Raw genomic sequence first — 19,815 nt, forward strand, 5'->3', positions numbered from 1 at the left:
GGCTTCATTCGGTGCTCTGAATCAGTCACTGGGGAAACTTATATTCACCCTCTCTATATGAAGGTTGAGTTCATACCTCATGCATATACATTCAGTGACTAATGTTAAACGGCATGAATCTTCAACCACAGACTGGTGTAATTAAAACACGCAAATATTCAATAGATGGGGGTCAACAGAAACACCTTCTTTTTCTACTAAATACTAGAAACTGTCATTAAAAAGAGTTAAAAACAGATAAAATTTTGAAATATATAAAAATATGCATTAAAGTTCACACAGAAAGAGCTATAGACATATTTAATGCCTGCAACCTACAAAAAAGGAAATTTTACTTTTGTAATTCCAGGTTGCCCTTGAATTTTGAAAGGCTTTGCAACATTGTGATATAACTTCTGCATTTCACTCCAAAAGAAACAATTCTTAATAGGAATATTCATGTCTTTGTTAAGTAACTGCCAAGGTAAAAAAAATTAAAAACTAAGTAACACCAGAAGTCCCCCACAATCTTACCCCATTTGTTGGGCAGTTCTTTATATAGTGGCCAGGTTTCCCACAGCGAAAGCAAGTATATGACGGAGGAGGTGGACCCAAGGGTTTCTTCATGTAACTAAAAGTTTTTTGGGAAAGAAAGAAAAAAGTATGCATGTGTGTCTCTGGTTAAAACAAACATCTCTACAATTTTTCCATAATCTTCAAAGAACAGATTTGACATTATCAACACTTACTTGATTGGATCATATTCATGGCCAGACTGTGTCATCATAGCTTTTATTTTATCTTCTTCGGAAGCATTGGCTTCAGCCAGATTGGCAGTCTGTTTAACAGGTAATTATTTGACACACACATTAGAAACACATTTAAGCCCACACAGCCAAAGACAACACCACTCATCCAATCCTGTAAAGAGCAGCACAGCGCTAGCTGAGGTTGCATGAAAACAGCTGCTTATATAAAATATATTTGTCCTGAAGATTCCGGGGAGTCCTTACGCCATTACATGATGTTTATGTGCCTGTTAACCTACTTGAAAAGAGCATTCTTGGGCACTCAAAACCTTAGGCTCTGTTTGTACCTTACGTAAAGACTTGTGTAACCAATCCAATTTTCTTCAAAGCGGACTGAAGCTATGTGTAAAAAAAATTATACTATCCAGTATTTTTAAACTGATTTTTAAGCTCCAGACTATTTGAAGGAGAAAATATCCACTGTACATTTAATTTAGAAATATGTATGCAAGTATCATTATTTACAGTTTGCAGTATTAAAAGGACACAAAACTTAAGAGCTGGGAAAGTTGTTTCTGCTTGCTGAAATTCAGCTTCTGACACAGAAGCATTAAAAGGAGTCAAGCTTTTTATAATCCCTCAGCAAGACAAAAGATTCTTTCCAGTAGAAATTCGACCGTCATGTGCCATAGGCAGTCCAAACTGCATGTTCCCCCCCACTAACTTCTTCATATTAAGTGGTTTAACTACAGTAAGCAAAACCTGCAGTGCTTTCCAGTTGACTGTGTCCTTTTAACATACAAATTGTAATATAAACCTTATGCAGAACTAGATCTTCAAATTATTGAAGCCAGCTGATTTTTTTAAGCAGTACTTGTTAAAATGTTGTTATTACACACTAGTCCAGATACAAGCAGGGTCTAAGGGAGTGACTGTAAATTATTTGGACCTTCAAGCACCTATCATTCAGATCAACCACTCATGTTTTTGTTTTTATATGCATTCATTCACAAAAGCAACCAACTAGTTTCAACATTTTATTAAATGGTTGTTTCATATACACAGTTTTTTCTCAACAGTAACATAATCCAGATCGACATCTATGAAATCATTTCCATTAACATTTACAGAAAACTTTACAGATACTTGACTAATTTGTTTGAACCCAAACGGTTTACAAAACACATCCAAAAACCACAAAACATTAGTAGGAATAGACCAAAATTCAAATATGGCATTTAATACATAGTAATAATAAAACAGAAAACTGTTAACACATTGCCTCCATGCTAAGCCAGTCTGCACTAAAGAGGTGAGAGTAAGTAACAGTTTTGAGCTGCTTTATGTTCTGTTCCTGTATTTTTCTGAAATATTGAAATTTTCTCGAAAGCTTCAATGTGTACACCACTTGGACAGTTTTTCACATTTTAGAGTAAAACTTCACATGAGTTTACAGAACCAAGGACACATTTAGGGACAGCACTAATGGAGATCAATTTCTTTTGGTGGCTACCTTCCAAACTAATTTTTTTTTTTTTTTTTTTTTTGGCCAAATGTACACAATTTCATTTCTGTAGTGAGAGAGGGAAGAAGTTACCAGTGGGAAGAGATTGCTCTTTCTTGGAAATGAACTTCAGCCTTTGTTTTCAGAAGAAAGAACTAGCTACTCTGCATTAGGCCCTGCCTTCTCTAATCTTTGCAACTTTAAAGACTAGTAATTTAACTGGCTAGCACTACACCTTTTCACAAAGTGCAATCACTAGTGCTTTCCCAGACAAAGTTACACATCGTTGAGCAAAAAATGCAAGCAGTTCCATAGCAAAACATGGCATTACAACAGTTTCAGAAGGTCACATCTGCTAATATGCCACACATACACATTGGTATATTCCTATAAACAATTAGGTACATTTACACAATTTACACAGTCTGCGTTCAAACAAATTAGATTGTGTTGTCCACTGTATAGATACTACAATTTATGAAGTTGTGCAGCATTCAAAGAATGGGTCTATAACTATAATGACTAGAAATGCAAAAATAGCCATGCAATTGTCCATGTTACAGAAACGCTTCTATTTTGGCTGTTGCAAACCCCCCTCAAATGTCCATAACTTACAGCCAATTAAATTCTTCTGTAAAAATTGTGTTAGTTTCCAACGCAAAATTAACGAAACGTATGAAAAACGGTAAACAGCTTCTGAAGTGCTTCTTCTTTGTCTTGAAGATGAGTAATACTGCAACATTATGTTGAGGCTGATAAGGTACTCCCCTTCTATCTTCCCAAACTGGGAACTACTCTTTACAGGATAGTATCAAAATATACACACATTTTGAAGTTAAAATAAATACTTGAAATTATTAAAAATTTAAGTTTTGTTCAAATTACAACAGTTATCCAGCTATAGATCACAGTATAAGATTTAAAAATATGAAGCAAACACTTTTTTTTTTTTAAAGTATTTGACAAGAATATATATATATACCTTAGTAAGCTGGGCCAGAGAAATAGATGCAGAAGAGTCATCAATCTGTTCACAAAAAATTAAACACATATTCAAGTTCTACAATCAAAACATAGCAATAGTTAACCTCTACTGTAGTCTGAAAGTCTGCACTATATCCTCTGAGTGTCACTGAAAGAGGCATTTCCAATCTAGTGTAATTTGTATTTGTTCAAAACAAAGTCCAAACCTACAACAGCTTAAGAGTGCCTATGTGGTTAATGAGAAGAAACTAAAATAACCCAACCCGCTTAAGATCAACTTATTGCTCCAGAATACCTCAGAGAGGGACCCTTGTCAAATGCTCACAACTGCTTAGAAGTCGAAGGGGTAAGTAACCTGTCAATTTTCAGCTTAAAAGGATTTTTTTAAAAAAAACCTAAGTTTATTTGAGAAGGACGCATCACTACAGGAAACTTATTTTCAGTGTAGTTTGTCAATTAATCAGTTAATGTCTCATCATTTATAAATGCACATGGTTATGCTTTTATGAACACAGTAGTTGCCTGTCAGAATAAAGCACAGCCATGTCAGCCCTGAACCATGAACTCTGCCCCTCCTGTCAATAAGTTTAGAAAATGCCAAACTCGCCATAGCCCACAAAACCCAAAAAAACCACCAATCCAAAACATCAGCCAGAAAACCCACCACTTTGTCTAGAAAAGAAAAACCAAACCTGCTTAAATTAAAAGTGTTTATCATGACACAGTAGCCTATAAAAACTGAGAAAACTTATTTCTTGTATTTTATTAGACCACACACCATACCATCCAAATCAGTTTGGGAAGTGTGAGAATTTAATATTTTCCTTGCTATCAGACCAAAACCAATTTTTATAGCAGCCCAGTAGTAAATGAACAAAAGCAAGAAAGTGTAAAGCATCCTCTTGATGATGAAAACATGGATTCTGAGCACAATCCTGTAATTTTTTTCTCCATTTTCTTCTCCCTCCCAGCTACCTACTGGAACAGCTTGCAGGAACAAAGTCCCCACACCACGACTTCATAATGGACTGCAGTGTTTATTGAGAACTAGTACTGAAGGGCAGTTTTTCCAGAAGTAAAAAGGGTAACTCTTATCTAGCTCCTTTTCCAGTATATTGAATTATATTATGCCACAAGCAGCAGTTAAGCTTACACCAGTAAAACATTATCAGAAAGACACTCGAATCATTGCTCATTATGTCTTAAGTTGTTCAAAAACACAGAATAAAAGTTCACAATGTAAATTGAACAGCTGTCCTCAAGAGGTCACTAAAATAATCAGAAGAGAGATTCAAACCCTTCCCTGGAAAGAGCTCTTGTCCTTTATTACCTAATGTAGTGGAAGAATTCAAGGGAGCAGTGTTAGCAGACTCTGGGGAAGAAATACCTACATGCAGAAGGTGATTCCTCACTCCAATCAATCATTCCTTCTCTCTGTGTTTAGGAAAGCACATACAACATTACCGTATCACTAACTAAAAAGTTCTTGAAAATGTGCCTTTGGAGAGGAACACCCAGACCTGGAAAGAGAGACCTTCTTTCCATTGCAAGTCTTACCAGAAGATTCACCCTTCCTTCTTTTCAGAAGATTTTGTACCTAGTTCTGTTAAAAAGGAAGTCTGATCAAGTATCTTGAAGCTTCATGCTCCATATGCCACTCTTTTACATGTGGAAAAACAGGCCTATGTTCTCTCATGGCAGGCTCAACCACTATCATTCTGTGGTTTTTCAGAAGCAAACAAGAAATTGGGAAAGCTCTCTGTTGGAGTCTGGCATTAAACAGTCTAGTATTGGCCAGTAACTGAAACATAACAGTTCATAAACTATTAATTAGTTCTTGTATTTTTTTTTTAGGAAGCAGTTATTATATGGCCTGCAGGCAACAGTCTAATTTCTTAAAGGAGGTGATAGCACTCCTTTCTACTAAACAGTTATCAAAAGCAGCAAATAGATAATTAATGTTCTATTTAGCATGTTTGCCCAACAGCCATCTTCCAAAGATCCTACATTCTTGTGTCTTTTTTTTCCTTTAAATGTCTACTGAAGTATTTCCTGCCAGTCCCTCAAATCAGTCAAGTAGAAACAACATCTCCATGAAACTTGTATACAACCCTACAGTAATAATGCAGAAGAATTGGGGGGGGGGGGGGGAAACAACAACAAAAAAACAAACCCAAAAAAACCAGAATTGTCAGTCAAAGTATTAACTCCCAAGCCAAACAGAAGTCTAAACAGAAACTAACATAAAGCAAGTGGGAAAGGGGACAGAAAATAGGAGGAAATGGCTAATCTCACTGCGGGAGTGCTACATTTAAATTACAGTGGTTTCCTAAGACCCCACAGCTTGGCTAAACTAAAAATTCAGCCAGGAAGGATCACCGTTGTGCTTGACGATAGAACAATGGGCATGACTCTCTGCATTTCTGCAGCCTCTAAGGACAAATACTAACTAGAGATCCTTGCAGTTACTGAAATAGTAACACTAAAACAAAGAAGATCCACTTCCTTGATTTGGCTGTAGTAACAGCAGGACAGCAGCACAAATTTGCAAGTGTAGAATGACAGCTAACATAAGAGCAAGAATGAAGAAATATGCAAAGTATAAGCTTTTGTGCATCCTTTTTAAAAAAAACCTTAACTAGTTTTAATTTTGCTGCTTTACCATTCAGCAATAATTGGCAAGCTTTCCAGTGATTTATTCCTACCACACTAAGATCCGGGTTCTGCTTTGAAATACATACAGAAATATGTGTATTTAAAAAAAACCAACAAACCCCCACACTTTAGACCAAGGCCTGAGTTAGCTTTAAGAATAAAGCTAAGCATGTTTCCAACACTAGAAGCACCCGAGGCTGCAGTGCTTTTACAGTGAGAGAGAGAGGGGACTTGTAAAGAGAGGTGCAAGGCTTCCACCCTCCCTATGGCTACCCACAGCCCAAGTCAGGGACAGTCAGAGCAAACAAGGGAATGTTTTATCTTTGTCTTTCATTTACTTTAATTAGTTCTAACTAACACTAAGTCTTCCCTCCCACTCCAGGATTTTTGCCCTTTTTTGTTTTTTTTCCTTCTTTTTTGAGACACCTATGTTAGCTTATGGTAAGATGCTACTTAGAAACGTAATACAGACATGCCAGGGAACACACGAGGCTAAAAGAATGTTAACTTTATTTATGAACATGTGATTTGTGTTTATACACATGCTAGTGAACAAAAAGAAAAATAACTGTTTTCAAGAAATAAAAACCCATCTGAATTAGATCAAATACTATAAACGTGGTTTACATAAATGCATTACATTAACTACTAGGGTCACTGGGCCAGTTAAACTAACTCCAACTCACAATGAGAGGCATTCATGTCCAAAAAGGAATTCGAATCAATTGGCAATAGAATTATGGATGCAGATTTAGACTTAGTGGTTTTAGACCTACACACAAAAAGTTTTCAATTTTAAGTTGATTGTATACCATTCCACGAGAATCAGAGGCTGTATTCTTCACAGAACACAGACCCAGAGTTCATGAATTTCTAGATTAAGTTATCCTAACAGCTTATCAAGTGATCAGATCCAATGATCCAGGGTTAGTGTAATGCCTCACAGCATTCTAGTGAAGAAAAAGCAGTTATACTTAAAATAAAGATGAAAAATAAAAAACACCAAATAGTAATTTTTATACTGTAAGGACTATCTTGAAATGCGTAGTTACACATAGTATTCGACCCAAGCGGCAAATCAAGATCTAGACCATTACCAGTCAAGTATTTCCGTGTGTTACTGATTTATATTCTAGCAGCAGAATGACAGTGTTTTCAAACCTAAAGAAAAATGCTGCCCCTTTCCAAACGTAAATTCAAAGCGGTGGTATACTAAAGAAAGGCTTAACCTTTGGGAAATTAAAGCAGCATCCAACCCTGAAGTCACCCAGATCCAAAAATGTACTGCAGGCAGAAGTTAAGAAAAACAACAGGGATTTTACCCACAAATGCACCAGGCTCTAACCTTGTGCCAAAATTCGTATTAGATATTTCCATTTGCAGACGAACTATTAAACTAAACTGCTTCATCAGATAAAGTGGAAAGATCAAATGCAGAACTTTAGAATACCACTTTGTGTAGCAACGATATTTAAATTCACGGCAATCTATTAAAGACATTGATGTACTCCGAGGGGCCCAAACAATATCACTTCAGTTATACAGTTTGAGGAACAAATACTCAAGTATTTAAGGACATAAAAAGGAATCATTTAGCTGCACAGAGCTGTCCTCAAAACCTATGGGATGTGTTGGTTTTGGTATTTGTTTGAACCCCCAAGTCAAAAGTAAGAAACAGTACCAAGTTTAACAATAATGGTTTCTCAGTGGTTTTTGATAACATTTTCAAAAACCATTCGGCAAAAAAAGTATTTAAAAACAAAAGCTAAGTGATACAATGTGAAAATGGCAAAAGATACACTCCAAACAATTTTTATTGCAAGAAACAAAAAGCACACAACAACCTATACAAACATACATATTACTAGCTATAGACAGACAGATGTAGAACATGGCACCATGTTCAGTTGTGCAAACCTTGAACCTACATGATCTAAAAACGATCGTACATTATCTGTACAACACAAAGTCATACAGGAAATCTTCTAGCATATTCAATATGAAATACAATGCATTACTAGGCACAAATACCAATATTCACATTAGAACTGTGCAAATGATGGCATTACTCAGTTTTTACGATGCTGAATCAAATACATTGTATTTACAACATATACTATGTTTTACTGGAAAATATATTAATGTTTGGAAAATTAATAAAAGGCTACATTGTTTAGAATTAAGTGCAGTGTGTAGAAAAAAGTGTGAGATTGTGTTTTTACATACTGCTTTTGATGTTCCACTCACTGGCTCAGGTCGACTTCTACAAGAAGAAATAAAGGTGATCAGAATTTAAAATACAGCACTTGTACCCAACATAAAGCAGTCAAAACAGATCATAAAACCTGAACATCAAAACATTACGTTCTGATCGTCTAGTGAATGCGGAAATTTATTTGTATACATAAACTGTTCTCTCTTGGTACATTCAGTGCAACTAAAAAAACCCCCAAAAATCACATTTCTACTTTGTCACAAATTATTCAAACTTACAGATATAGAACACAACAGTGCAAGAGGAAGTCCTCAGATATTTTGTCTCTGCTATGTAAGTATCAAAAATACGAAGGCTGTACTACAGTTTTGTGTTCTTAAATAATCAACCATCAAAATATGAAGGTAACTTTAGCCAATCCGTATATCCCTAGCATTACAAATAGGTACCAGCTACAGTACTTTAGTTTCTAGGAAAGAACAGTGACAGTCTAGATACTTTGAAGTGCAAGTTTACTTCAGTGAAAAAAATCAGCCATTTGACAAAGAAATAACAAAACTGTCAGCAGCATCGTCTTTAGAACAGTGTTTCTTTGTGGAAGCCCAAGCACTGTGTTCAGATATCTACTATATTTAGCCATGAAAGTGCCAAAATACTAAACGTGTTACATATGCTATATTGACTAAAAATAGTAGTAGAAATGTCACCTGAAAGCAGTTTCTAGGATTTTGTGCGATTTAGGAGTCCTGTGACAAAAAAAAAGGTCTTAATTGCCAGAATTTGCTTTAAGATAATCTTGAAAATGCTACAGTATTTTAGGAAATATTTATTACATTTGAAAATTCGCTGAGATTCCACATACTCATTGATCTGTATCTGCATGCTACTCATCATGAATCAGACATGCAACCACTGATGTCGTTAACAAACAATTCATACATCATCCAAAGTGTGCCATGAGCAGAGGCAATTCAAAGGCTGCCGTGGAATTTATGTACGAACAGAAAGGCTCATGCTTCCTGCCACTGCTAGAACACCACCAGGCTCGCAATTACGGCCACGTACCTCCTGAAGGTGAGGAAGTACAAGGAAATACTTTAGATTACCACACAATGGCTTCTTCATCCATTCACCTTGAAGAACATACTACAAGGCGAGTAACGTGTTTTTGAAGGCCTCTCCACCACTACAGCATAGATTCACCGTTCCCAAACATTAGCCACTCTACCAGTTGTTTCTGCAATGTTTCCAGCTGAAGGAATAGAAAGCTAACCTGCCTAGTTAATTTTCAACACTAGAACAGCAGTGCCATTCTTTCCTTATCCCCACAGACAGGTATTTATTTGATCTTTGATGCTAGCAGCATCTATCCTCCCATTTTAGGGCAGTATTATAATGCTAGGAGAGGGTGCCATCCAGCCAGAAATGGAGGATGCATTGACAAGACAGCACTAAGTATACATATTTAAATTAACCCCCAAAACAAGGCCATGTTGATAAGCTTAAGGCTGTGGCGTCCAGCATTACTAGGTACTGCCTGAAAGCACTGCAACAACTACTCCGGTAATATGCCCAAAGTTTACACGCAGTGCCACATAAACTCAGGTTTTTTTGCTTGCAAATGCTCCATGGGTACCAGGATGCTGCTGTACTGTTTGTTCGAGGCACGCTGTAACTCAGTCTACTTTATTTATTGAGAACCAACATTAGAAAGACATGGCAAAACCACAAGCTAATAATATCTACTAATTGTGGTGGAGAGGCATACCTTAAAGAAGGCTGGAAAACATGACCATTCAAACAATGCTAACGTGGCTGATATAGAACTGGACTGTATGAATACATAAATGACAGCACTAATCCTGGAGTCAGGATTGCATTTGAATATCTGTAATTTTAATCAATACATCCAATTCTCTGTCCTCTGTAAGTCTTCGGAATACAGAATTAAAACCTAGAGCACAGATCTCAGCTTAGGGTAAAAACAGACTTAGAAAGATAACTAGTAACATGGTAACATGCTAAACTGCTTACTGAGTTTCAGGTTCGGAAAGGATTAACTGTTCCTTCATCGTACTCACACAAAAGGCAATACACTTAAGGATATGGTTCTTTTTCTCTTGCCTGGAATAGACATTGTCTTTAGGAAACTAATAGGCATCACTTATGAATGGAACTTCTTGTTTGCATAGTTCGCCAACCGGCAATCCTTGGTCTTTCCTCTATAGCTAGTGTGCAAAAGCCCATATTTGGGGCATAAGAATACCTGCCGTATCCTGCCCCCTGTCCCCAAATGCAAGAAATAGTCAAACACTGAGAATCAGACTCTTCCAAGATGGGAACAAATTATAAGTTTACACTACAGTGCTTATCTGTCTTTATTATAAAAGCAATAAAAGCAAACACATATAATAAGGAATCTCCCCGCATAGAGGAAACAGGATCTACAACTCGGGTCTCAGAAAAACCAACCCCAAGAACAAAGCCAACAGAATAATCTTAAAAGTTACCATTGTTGGAGTTTGAACCCCACGTCCCAGCAGGCCTAAAAATGTAAGTCTACTTTGGGACAGATACGTTAAAATCTACCCCATGACAACAAAAACTAACAGCAGCTTTAACAAGAGAGACAGAATCTGAATGCCTCTGTAAACTAGTATCAATAAAAAAAGTTAACACACTAGAACCCCCAACAAAGAATACCATGCTTTATGGATACTTACATAACGTATGTTTTGCTGGTAGCTTTAACTCCTCCAATAGGGATTCTTCTAACAATTACTGATGAGTTCTTAGGAATCAGGGCATTATCATCTGTGTATTCTGAAAACAACACAAACACAGAAAAAACATCAGTCAATTCCTAAGAATGTATATTAATATGTAATTACATAGCACTTCAGAGAATCCCTTTACAGACATAAAAGCAAAATGTTATAGGTAACATTGCGTTTTTATCTCAACACGCTAACAGTACATTTCAAGAAATCTTCAGGTTTGATCAAACACGAGCAGCAAAATATTTTTTTTTTAATTTTTTACATAGTTTGAATGCCAACAGCAAAATGGTCTCAAAGGTCACTAAAGGAGTGTCTGCTAATGCACAAGGTTCTTTCCTGATCTAGCTTAAGTTGCTTTTGCTTCTGTTAGGCTACAAAACCAAGAGATCTCGGGAGAAAAAAAACAACCACAGCAAAGTCTCACTTGCATAAACCAGATTCCAAAGTCTGACTAGCTTGCCCTGCAACAACACAGGCACTTAGCTGAAGCTTGAAAACTCTGCGCCATTGCTTTCATAGCTGTTACCCAAAAGGATTCACCCATGCTGCTAGTGCTCAAGACTGACAGAACACAGGAGAACAGAGCCTACCACCTCTGCTTATTTCTTGGAGCTTAATCCATCAACAACCACACTTCTCAGCTGCTCACTGCTTTACATTTAAAGGGAAACAAAACTGGCAGTGCTAGAATTTGGATCACAGCAATTTGGGTTTTTTCCCGAGCTTGCTTTCACAAGTAGGGCAGAATTGGCTCCAACTAAAGTGGGATCTCCCCTCTTAAGCTAATAATCTAGTTCAAATTAACCAAAGGGACGTGAATTCTTCCGATTCACTTTTTGCAGAGCAGAGACTCAAACAAAATTACTTGTGAAGACAGCCTTGAAAAGCCTTTAGAAAACAGCGTGTGCCTGAAGCTATCCATGCTTTGCCTTGGCTTACACCATGTTAGTCTTCTGAAGAGGAAAGCCTTCTGACCTTTTATGTAAGGCCCAAACAAAAAAAAAAACAAACCACCCTACATGAGACACTTGGACTGAGTAAGCTTAAAATGCAAAGATCTCTCCATGAGAACGGTTTTTATATTGTACTTACACAAGCTAGATATGACTAAATATTTTAAAGCACTATCAGCAGCCATTCCCTGTAATCTGCCTGCAGTTTTAAATACTAAAAGCCCTTACCTTTGCAGACCGAATCAGAATGATGGTCTGAAAACCAAAGATGCTGTATCTCTAGTCAAGCTCTGTCAGGGTGGTTTTGCTCAGTGATTACACACAAAACAGGAATATTTCACAATTTATGCTCCATTTTTCAGTATGTTGTTCCTACAAGGAGGAACCTCTCTTAGACCAAAACACACCTACCAGACGACATCATTTCAACAATGAAATGAAATTTTTATTTCTATTTCCAAATGACAGAATGCTTCTTCAGAAAACTGAGAAATCATTCAGCTGAAACTAATTCCTGATCTTCACCAAAGAGCAAGTTTCCTCTGCCCTTCAGAGTAGTTTCAAACTGCAGGAGAAAGGACTGCTAATGATGAAAACAGAAGCTTTTACAGAAGTCACATATCCTGAAACCAACGCCCAGAGCTCTTCTCAAAAGGAACATCTAACCATTACACAGCCACCTGTCAAGAAAGGCCTGCACTGGGACATTTTGGTGAAGGAGGAGCTCAAACAGTACCGAGGCCCAGACACACAACTGGGAGATCATGCCAGCTGCAGTTCTAGAAGCCCAAAGCAGCTGTTTCTACCTGCCAAAGGGAGTCATACAGGGTATTCTCTCCGGTCCAGATCACAAACCACTGGACTGAGATTTCAGAGACAGAGGATAAGCAACAGCAGCTCCACAAAAAGGCAGGATTTTGCTATGCCTGTGCCAAACTGAGGACTGCGGTAGTTCTGCAGAAGATTACAAGTGGCAGCACCTCTCCTAGAAAGAGACTGCATATATGAGGGCAGGAACCAATGCATTTATTCACAAATCACGAAAGCCTGCAGAGGTCAAGTTGAACAGGCACAACAGGTGTATAATACAAAAAGAGGAATAAGACCTCTTTTAGTATTTTGTGACAATTCACTGACCACGACAAGAGAAGCATTGACATCTGCCTTCTGAATAGCCCGTCCTTGCGTGTGTACATATATAGATATATGCTTGGTTTCAGTTGGCTTGTTAAATGCACAGTGGAGAGAGCTACAGCCATCTAATAACAGACTGATATAAAAATTAATTCACCTTAAAAGTCAATCAGTACACACTTAAATGGATCAACTGAAGAGTGACAATAGCTTGGTGAAGTAAAGGCTTTATTTGTATAGGACAGTTTTCACGGCACATGTTTGTACTTGGTACTTGTATCCCACCAGCTTGGTCACTGTGTCAGAGAATTTGTGGAAGAGTGTTTACATTCAGCAGAGTACATTGCTGAGTTAGTGCTGTGAAGGGACCTGATACCAGTTGGCTTTAATACATTTATTTTTCCTTCACCTCAATTAACTGAATCCATTTTGGTGATGAAATTTTATTAAAGGTGAAGTCAAACAATGTAGACTAAAAAGTTAACTACTTTTTTTTTAATAGGAAAGGACTAAAGCTGGAACGCTATTCCTGAAGTCCCTGGAACTTTTTGTTTGCTCGATTTGAATTTAACAGATGCCAGCTTAGTCTAACAGCTCTCAGACTAAACCGGCATCTCCCAGCAGGAACCTGTTCCCCGCGAGCAGTAACATCCCCTAGCAGAGACTTGGCAACAACCAGGACCTGCAAAGCAGCGTCCCTCTGCCTCGCCACATGACTCCACATCTGCAAAGCGCGCAGTGACATCATGCTCAACAAGGCTCCTTTTCACACTTGTCCAAGCAGAGCTCCCATAGAAATGTTCAACAAAGCTGGAGGTAACAACATTGTTGATTCCTACTCCCTTATAGCACAAAACCTGTTTTACCGCCAGTGATTGCCAGTAAGTTGCCACTGGGATTTTGTCAGTCTGACTTCTTATTAAAAATAAGGATTCCATTAAGTCAGAAAGCGTGCAACAGCAAACGAAGATGTGGATGTTATATTAAAGTCAAGAGCAGAAGAGACGTGTCTAAAACTTGCTATCTATTCTACAATAAAATAGTATGCTTGAAAGAGTCAAGGGAAAGAAGTATTTCAAGGAATCAATGGAGGCAGACAAGTTAAACAATAGCGACTTTGCTGCCTCACACTGACTTAGCAATCTGAAATCAGCAATTGCATTAGTGTCCACAACCTTCCTCCTGCAAAAAAGTACAATCAGCTCAAGTTATGCTCTGACGTTTATACTGCTTTACATTTAATGCACAATTTAAAAATCCCACTTTTAAATTCATCTGTAATTCTGCAAATCTGCTAGTTTTAACAATTTGTATGCTATAAACAAGTTACTGAAAAAAGTTCCTGATTTTATGGCCTGCTTTAATCCACCATTTTGAGTCTGACAGCATTGCAAAAGCATCTATCTGAGCACTATCTAGAGAAGTATTTTCACCCAGATAAAGTATAGAAGCTCATCCGAACAGAAGCCTATATGTGAAACGACAAAGAAAAGCCTTTATTAGGCTTAGACGCCTTGCTAACCAGCTATTATGCTACTGGGGGAAGGATTTGCAGAGTAAGAGATGAAAATTACTACTAACATGCCAGACTGTCTCTACCAGAAAACAGGGTAACTCCCAAGCACAATTTTTTCCCTAGTGCTTAAAAATACGCTTTCTCATTATGTCATTTTTTAACTCTGTTCTAATCAACACTACTTGTCCACTTTGCGACAAACATATCATCTATGTAGCTGGCACTGAAAGCACTGCCTCAAAACATCCTGATTAATAGACTGGACTGCTATTTCTGGATTTTCAGCTTCCACCAGAATAGGTGTCAATGATCTCATCTACAATTGGTGTATCATCATTTCTTGAATTAGCTAGTTCAGTAGGCCAAACGGTTCATGGAACTTTCATTTCCATCATTATTATACAGTACTGTGCTCCAAAAGAGCACCTATATTGCTTTGAAAGGATGAGTCAATAAAATCTAACATCCTTTCAATCATTAATCTCATTATACAGACCACCTGATGCCTTCATGTCTTACTGGCACCGCTTGCCATTTCAGCGTGTGACTTGGAAAGCAAAAGCAATGCTGGAGACAACGTGGTCATGAACCAAACTGAGCCTGCCCTAAGCACCTGGCCAAGGGACATTTACCTCGCTGACAGCACACCCTCAAGAGGTCCCAAACCTGCTGGTGACAGAGTCAAAGCAACTGACTCCCAGACAGGCAGTGCATGAGCTGCACTCTAACATCGTGCTTTCACGATGGGTACATGACTTACCCTCAACCCAGCCAGGGAAACAGGGAACTCCATACCCTTTCTGAAAGCTCTACATAATAATGCTACATGGCAGCCCAAGAATTCATTGCACTCTGAGGTGTAACCAAAGTAATCCTCCATACTAGCACTGCAACACAAAATGGCGCAGTGAAGGGCAAGGTTTAAAAGTCGCTTAAATGTTGTCTCTAAAATGCTATGTTTGCACAGTGTTCAAGACATTCCAGTAGACAGACAGACATCAGCTGTGAGGCCAAATGATTTCATTCAGAGTTAGCATGAGTTTGTTTTGAAGACATCACGTTGTGGCATTACTAAAACTGTCAAGTACATGCTGCAGCACTGAACTCAAGCAAGTTCTGAGTTCAAGAGACAGTCTTGTAAGAGCAATATTCTTCCTTAAAACTATTCATCTAAGATGAGTTCAGAGCCTCCTTTTTGTTTTGTCTTTTATTTTATTTTATTTTTATTTTGCCTGATAAGCAGAACAGCACATTCTCCAAGTGTTTCGAGTCAGAATGTTAGAGAGGAGGAAAGAGTACTCAAAAACCTGAGTTTGGGAACTTGCAGTTCTTCCGCAATATTGTGAGAACATCTATTCTAAAAGACAGGTCAAGAAATTCACATCATATTAAAAGGAGGCAAGTTTAAATGCATCATTCTTGAGCATAGGCTTTTGGGGGGAATTCTGCCTTTATAGACCATGCTTCTACAGTAAGCATGGAAGAGGATGCACACACACCCCCGCCTTTTAAAATAGGTCCCAACCATCCATTTTGCCTTCCCAGCATCTTAAAAAGAGTCCATAACATCATTTTCTTCCACTGATATTTAAAATGCTGTTTACTTTTAGCTTATATTAGCATTGCATCTATTACTAGATTTTGATTATGAAAACTAACAGTTCCTGAACTGGAAAAGGTTAGAGTACTTGGAAAAATCTGAACAAGTACGCCATCTTCACTCAAGGTTCACTTTGCTCTTTCCAAGATCATTTCAATGTTCAGTCAGGGCTCCTGCACAGACAAAGTTATAAAAAACCAATACTTCATGTCCACATGTAAGAATTCCAAACATCCCACTTAGGCAGAATATTCTGGTCTAGTTTTTTCCTTTATCTTCAGAAGGTGAGTTTAAGCATCTACATCTGATTAATAAAAACTGAAATTCACGGTTACGCACATAAACCAAAAATTCAGCATACATATATATTGCACTGAAACGTATTCTCGAGCTTTGCTCTGAAAACCACTAGGGGATTTTTGTGTTTTCACATGGAAAACACCCTTACGAAAACTTCAGTAAGCCTCTGTGTCACTAATATATAATTTAAAATTTTATACTCGTTTTACAAAGGTCAAAGTACAACACAGCCTACCTAGAGGGGGGATCTTGTCCCTGTTAAACAAGAGCGATGCTCTTTAAAGTATGAAAGACACTCGTTTGTTAACTTCACCTGTAGGCAGCACCACATTTAACAGAACTTAGTGAAGCAGATGCTTTTTCTTCACTGGATTCTGATTACGTATGAAAACAAACCCACACACTTTGTAAAACTGGTATTATGTATGTTAGAGTAACACTTTATGGGGTAACGTATTTATGAGCATAAATTTTTCTTCTAAGACTTTGCTTTCTGTTCCTCACCTGCTATAACAGAATCCACGTGTTTGGCCTATTTCAAAACATTTTTTCTTCAGGCGATAATAATCGGGCTCCATCACAGTTTATTACCATCCAACATCCTGGTTTTAAGGCTCTGTTTTACACAGATCCAACTGTTACAGGAGTGAAGTCAGCCAGCTGGCCATTCAGCCTGCTAGCATTTGTGAAGCTGAAAGTACATTAGCAACTGAAGACAAAATTCAGAGACCCTTCTGCAGCAAAGCCCTTAAAGCAAATTAAACATTTTTCAAAAGCTTTTGACAATTTTATGCAATACTACTAGAAAAATCCAAGACTTCTGAAATGTATCTCTACCTAGGCACATCATGCAAACCAATGGCATCCCTAAGACCTCTAACCTTGTGCTCTTAAGCCTCTTCACAGACATTCTCCTGAATGTCTTCAGGAGACAGTTTAAATATCTATAGATAAACAGTTCAAAATAGTTTGAATACCTGTAGTTAAACAGCAAGCTTTAGGTCCAACCACTTTAAAGGCTAGGGCTGAATTTACAGTTACCGCAGCATACATATTCTGTTTAAGTTTCAATACATCAAACGGGAAGAGAAAAAACCACTAGTACACATTTTAAAGAACAGACTGTTGTAAGAGTGTCACAGAACCACAGAAAAAGATTGTAACGTTTAAGGAATGAAAACACTTTACAATTCTTTTTATTTCTGAAAAGTCACATCCCAAAGTCTTTAATCACATTCAAACTTATCAAGATGGCAGATTACCAAACTGAAGTATCATACTAAGTAATACGAAACCGTTATCATCTCTCAGAATCAAGCACCATTTATTCGATTTAAAAGAATCTGACTTCTCCAAGAACATTTCTTACATAAATTCACCATAAATGTTCTGCCATAAAACTTCAGTACTGCGCTGATACGGTTAACACGTTCTACCAGGAAAAAAAGGTCAGAAATGAATGATTAAGTGATGCTCAATAGCATCTGAATGACAGTGTATTTGGTGTAGAAAAGAAGTTACATTAACACAAAATTCCAAAGTATAATTTAGATACAGAGAACACTCATATGCAAGACGGCTTTAAAGGGTCTGCACAGATTATAACTCCCAGATACACTCTTGATCCAAAATGTTGCTAGTGAGCAGTTTCTGCAACAGGCACACAACCAGTTTTCCAATGAAGTGGGGTACAAGAAGCTGAAAACAAAATTAAGTCACCAAAACCACTTTCTTCAAATTAGCCATCTGTTCTATTTCGATCACTTCCAGCTTTCTCCGCCAGATTTCAAAGAAATCTGGCAAGTTTGTTATTATAAGATATCCTCCCACATTTCCTCATCATTTTACGTGGAAGAATTCCAGGAAACCAAAACTTTTGTAAGCACGATACGTCGCGCATCAACCACGTAGTCTTCCACGCCTAGCTCCGCGTCTGAAACACGGATCCGAAGGTAGCTGTCAGAGCAGCAACTCCGAAAGGGCAGCTCTGTGAGGCCCCCAACACGAGCCACGGCTACCGATCGCGCCCGAACCGCGCTATCGCTTCCCACCCCGCTTAATCCCCGGCGCCGCTGGCCCTCCCGGTCCCCCCGCACGCCGGCGGGACGGGCCCCAGGCTGACTCACGCTACGTGGGGACGAGCCACAAAGAGCAGGCCGCGGCGGGGCGGTCTGCGCCGCCGCCAGCCGGGCGGTCCCCGGGGCCCCGCGCCCGCCGCCCCCACGCACCTTCTTTGGTCTGGGCGTTGGTGATCTGCAGGTCGCAGTCGGCCGCCTTCAGCTTCTCGCGGCCCATGATCTGGCGCTTGAGGTCGCACAGGGAGATGTGGAGGCCGTCGAAGGTGACCGTATCATAGTTCAGCTTGGAGGAGAACTTGTAATGGACGCACGACATGGTCGGGGCCAGGCGGTGCCTGCTCCGCGCCGGCGTCCACCGCGGCAGGCGGCGTCGCGGCCTCCGCGCCGGTTAGGGCCCGCGGCGGCGCGGGGAAGGGCCCACCGAGGGGGCCGGGGCAAGCGGCGCGGGCTGAGCTCGAGCGGGCCGGCGGCGCTCAGAGGCCGCGGCGCTCCGCCATGGCCAGGCCCCGCGGCCTCAGGCAGACTCGGCCGGCGGAGGCCTCAGGACTCCATCGCGGCGGCGCTGGGAGGCCCCTGTCCCCGCCCCCGCAACGGCTCCGGCCCGCGGCCCTCAGCGATCGAGCTGGGCCGCGGCGGCGGCGGCGGCGGCGCCCGCCCGGCTCCTCCTCGCAGCCCGGGCGGGCGGGCGGGCGGACGACGGGGAGAGGCCGCCGCGGCCCCGGCTCGGCCTCCGCGCCCTCTCTCGCACGCAGCGCTCGCAGGCCCGACCGCTCGCTATGGCGACTCGGGCGCCCCCGCCTCAGCGTTCCGCCGAGGGGTTTCCCGGCCGACAACCGCACGGGCCGCCGCGAGCGCCTCACTGCGCATGCGCAACGGCACACCGCACCCACCCCACCCCCCGCGCCTCACGTGACCCGGCGCAGTCGGACAAAAGGCCCGCCCTCTTCGGCCCGGCGCCGAGCGCCCCCTAGGGGAGAGCCGTTAACGCTCGGCGTCACCGCCCCGCGCCGCCGCTGTCCCCGCTGTCCCCCCGGCCTGTCACCGCCCGCTGTCCTGTCACCCCCCCCCAGGCCTTTCACTGCCGGTGTCCCTCCTGTCACCCCCCGGGCCTGTCACTGCCCAGTGTCCTGTCACACCCCCAGGTCTGTGGTGTCCCTCCTGTCACCGCCCGGGCCTTCACCACCCAGCGTCACCTCCCGTCAGCCCCCGGGCCTGTGGTGGCTCTCCCGACAGCCCTGGGCCCGTCACCACCCCGTGTCCCGTCGCCCCCCGGTGTCCCCTCCTGTCAGCAGCCAGCCAGGGCAAGACAGCCTGGGGAGATGCAGGGGGCTTTGCCGCGGGGCCAGCGAAGGGAGGGGACATCGCTCC

The 19,815-nt window shown here is 40.5% G+C and overlaps 1 protein-coding gene across 6 annotated transcripts in view; it reads right to left on the reverse strand.

The window, feature by feature from the left end:
• Nucleotides 1-19,291, reverse strand: part of RBBP6 (RB binding protein 6, ubiquitin ligase) — a 32,241-nt gene extending 12,950 nt beyond the window's left edge. For 2 of the 6 annotated variants that reach the window (XM_072878553.1, XM_072878548.1), the window contains exons 1-7: nt 18,598-19,291; nt 10,810-10,909; nt 8,794-8,832; nt 8,098-8,134; nt 3,215-3,259; nt 729-817; nt 514-610 (exon numbers count right to left, since the gene is read on the reverse strand). In XM_072878553.1, the coding sequence (XP_072734654.1) occupies nt 514-610; nt 729-817; nt 3,215-3,259; nt 8,098-8,134; nt 8,794-8,832; nt 10,810-10,909; nt 18,598-18,763 (573 nt within the window). In that variant the 5' untranslated portion in view covers nt 18,764-19,291. The remainder of the gene's footprint in view (nt 1-513; nt 611-728; nt 818-3,214; nt 3,260-8,097; nt 8,135-8,793; nt 8,833-10,809; nt 10,910-18,597) is intronic. The other 4 variants (XM_072878554.1, XM_072878550.1, XM_072878551.1 and 1 more) reach the window with 3 other exon arrangements.
• Nucleotides 19,292-19,815: the final 524 nt, after the last annotated feature.

Source organism: Ciconia boyciana, chromosome 13, assembly GCF_034638445.1.
Source record: "Ciconia boyciana chromosome 13, ASM3463844v1, whole genome shotgun sequence".
Taxonomy (NCBI): domain Eukaryota; kingdom Metazoa; phylum Chordata; class Aves; order Ciconiiformes; family Ciconiidae; genus Ciconia; species Ciconia boyciana.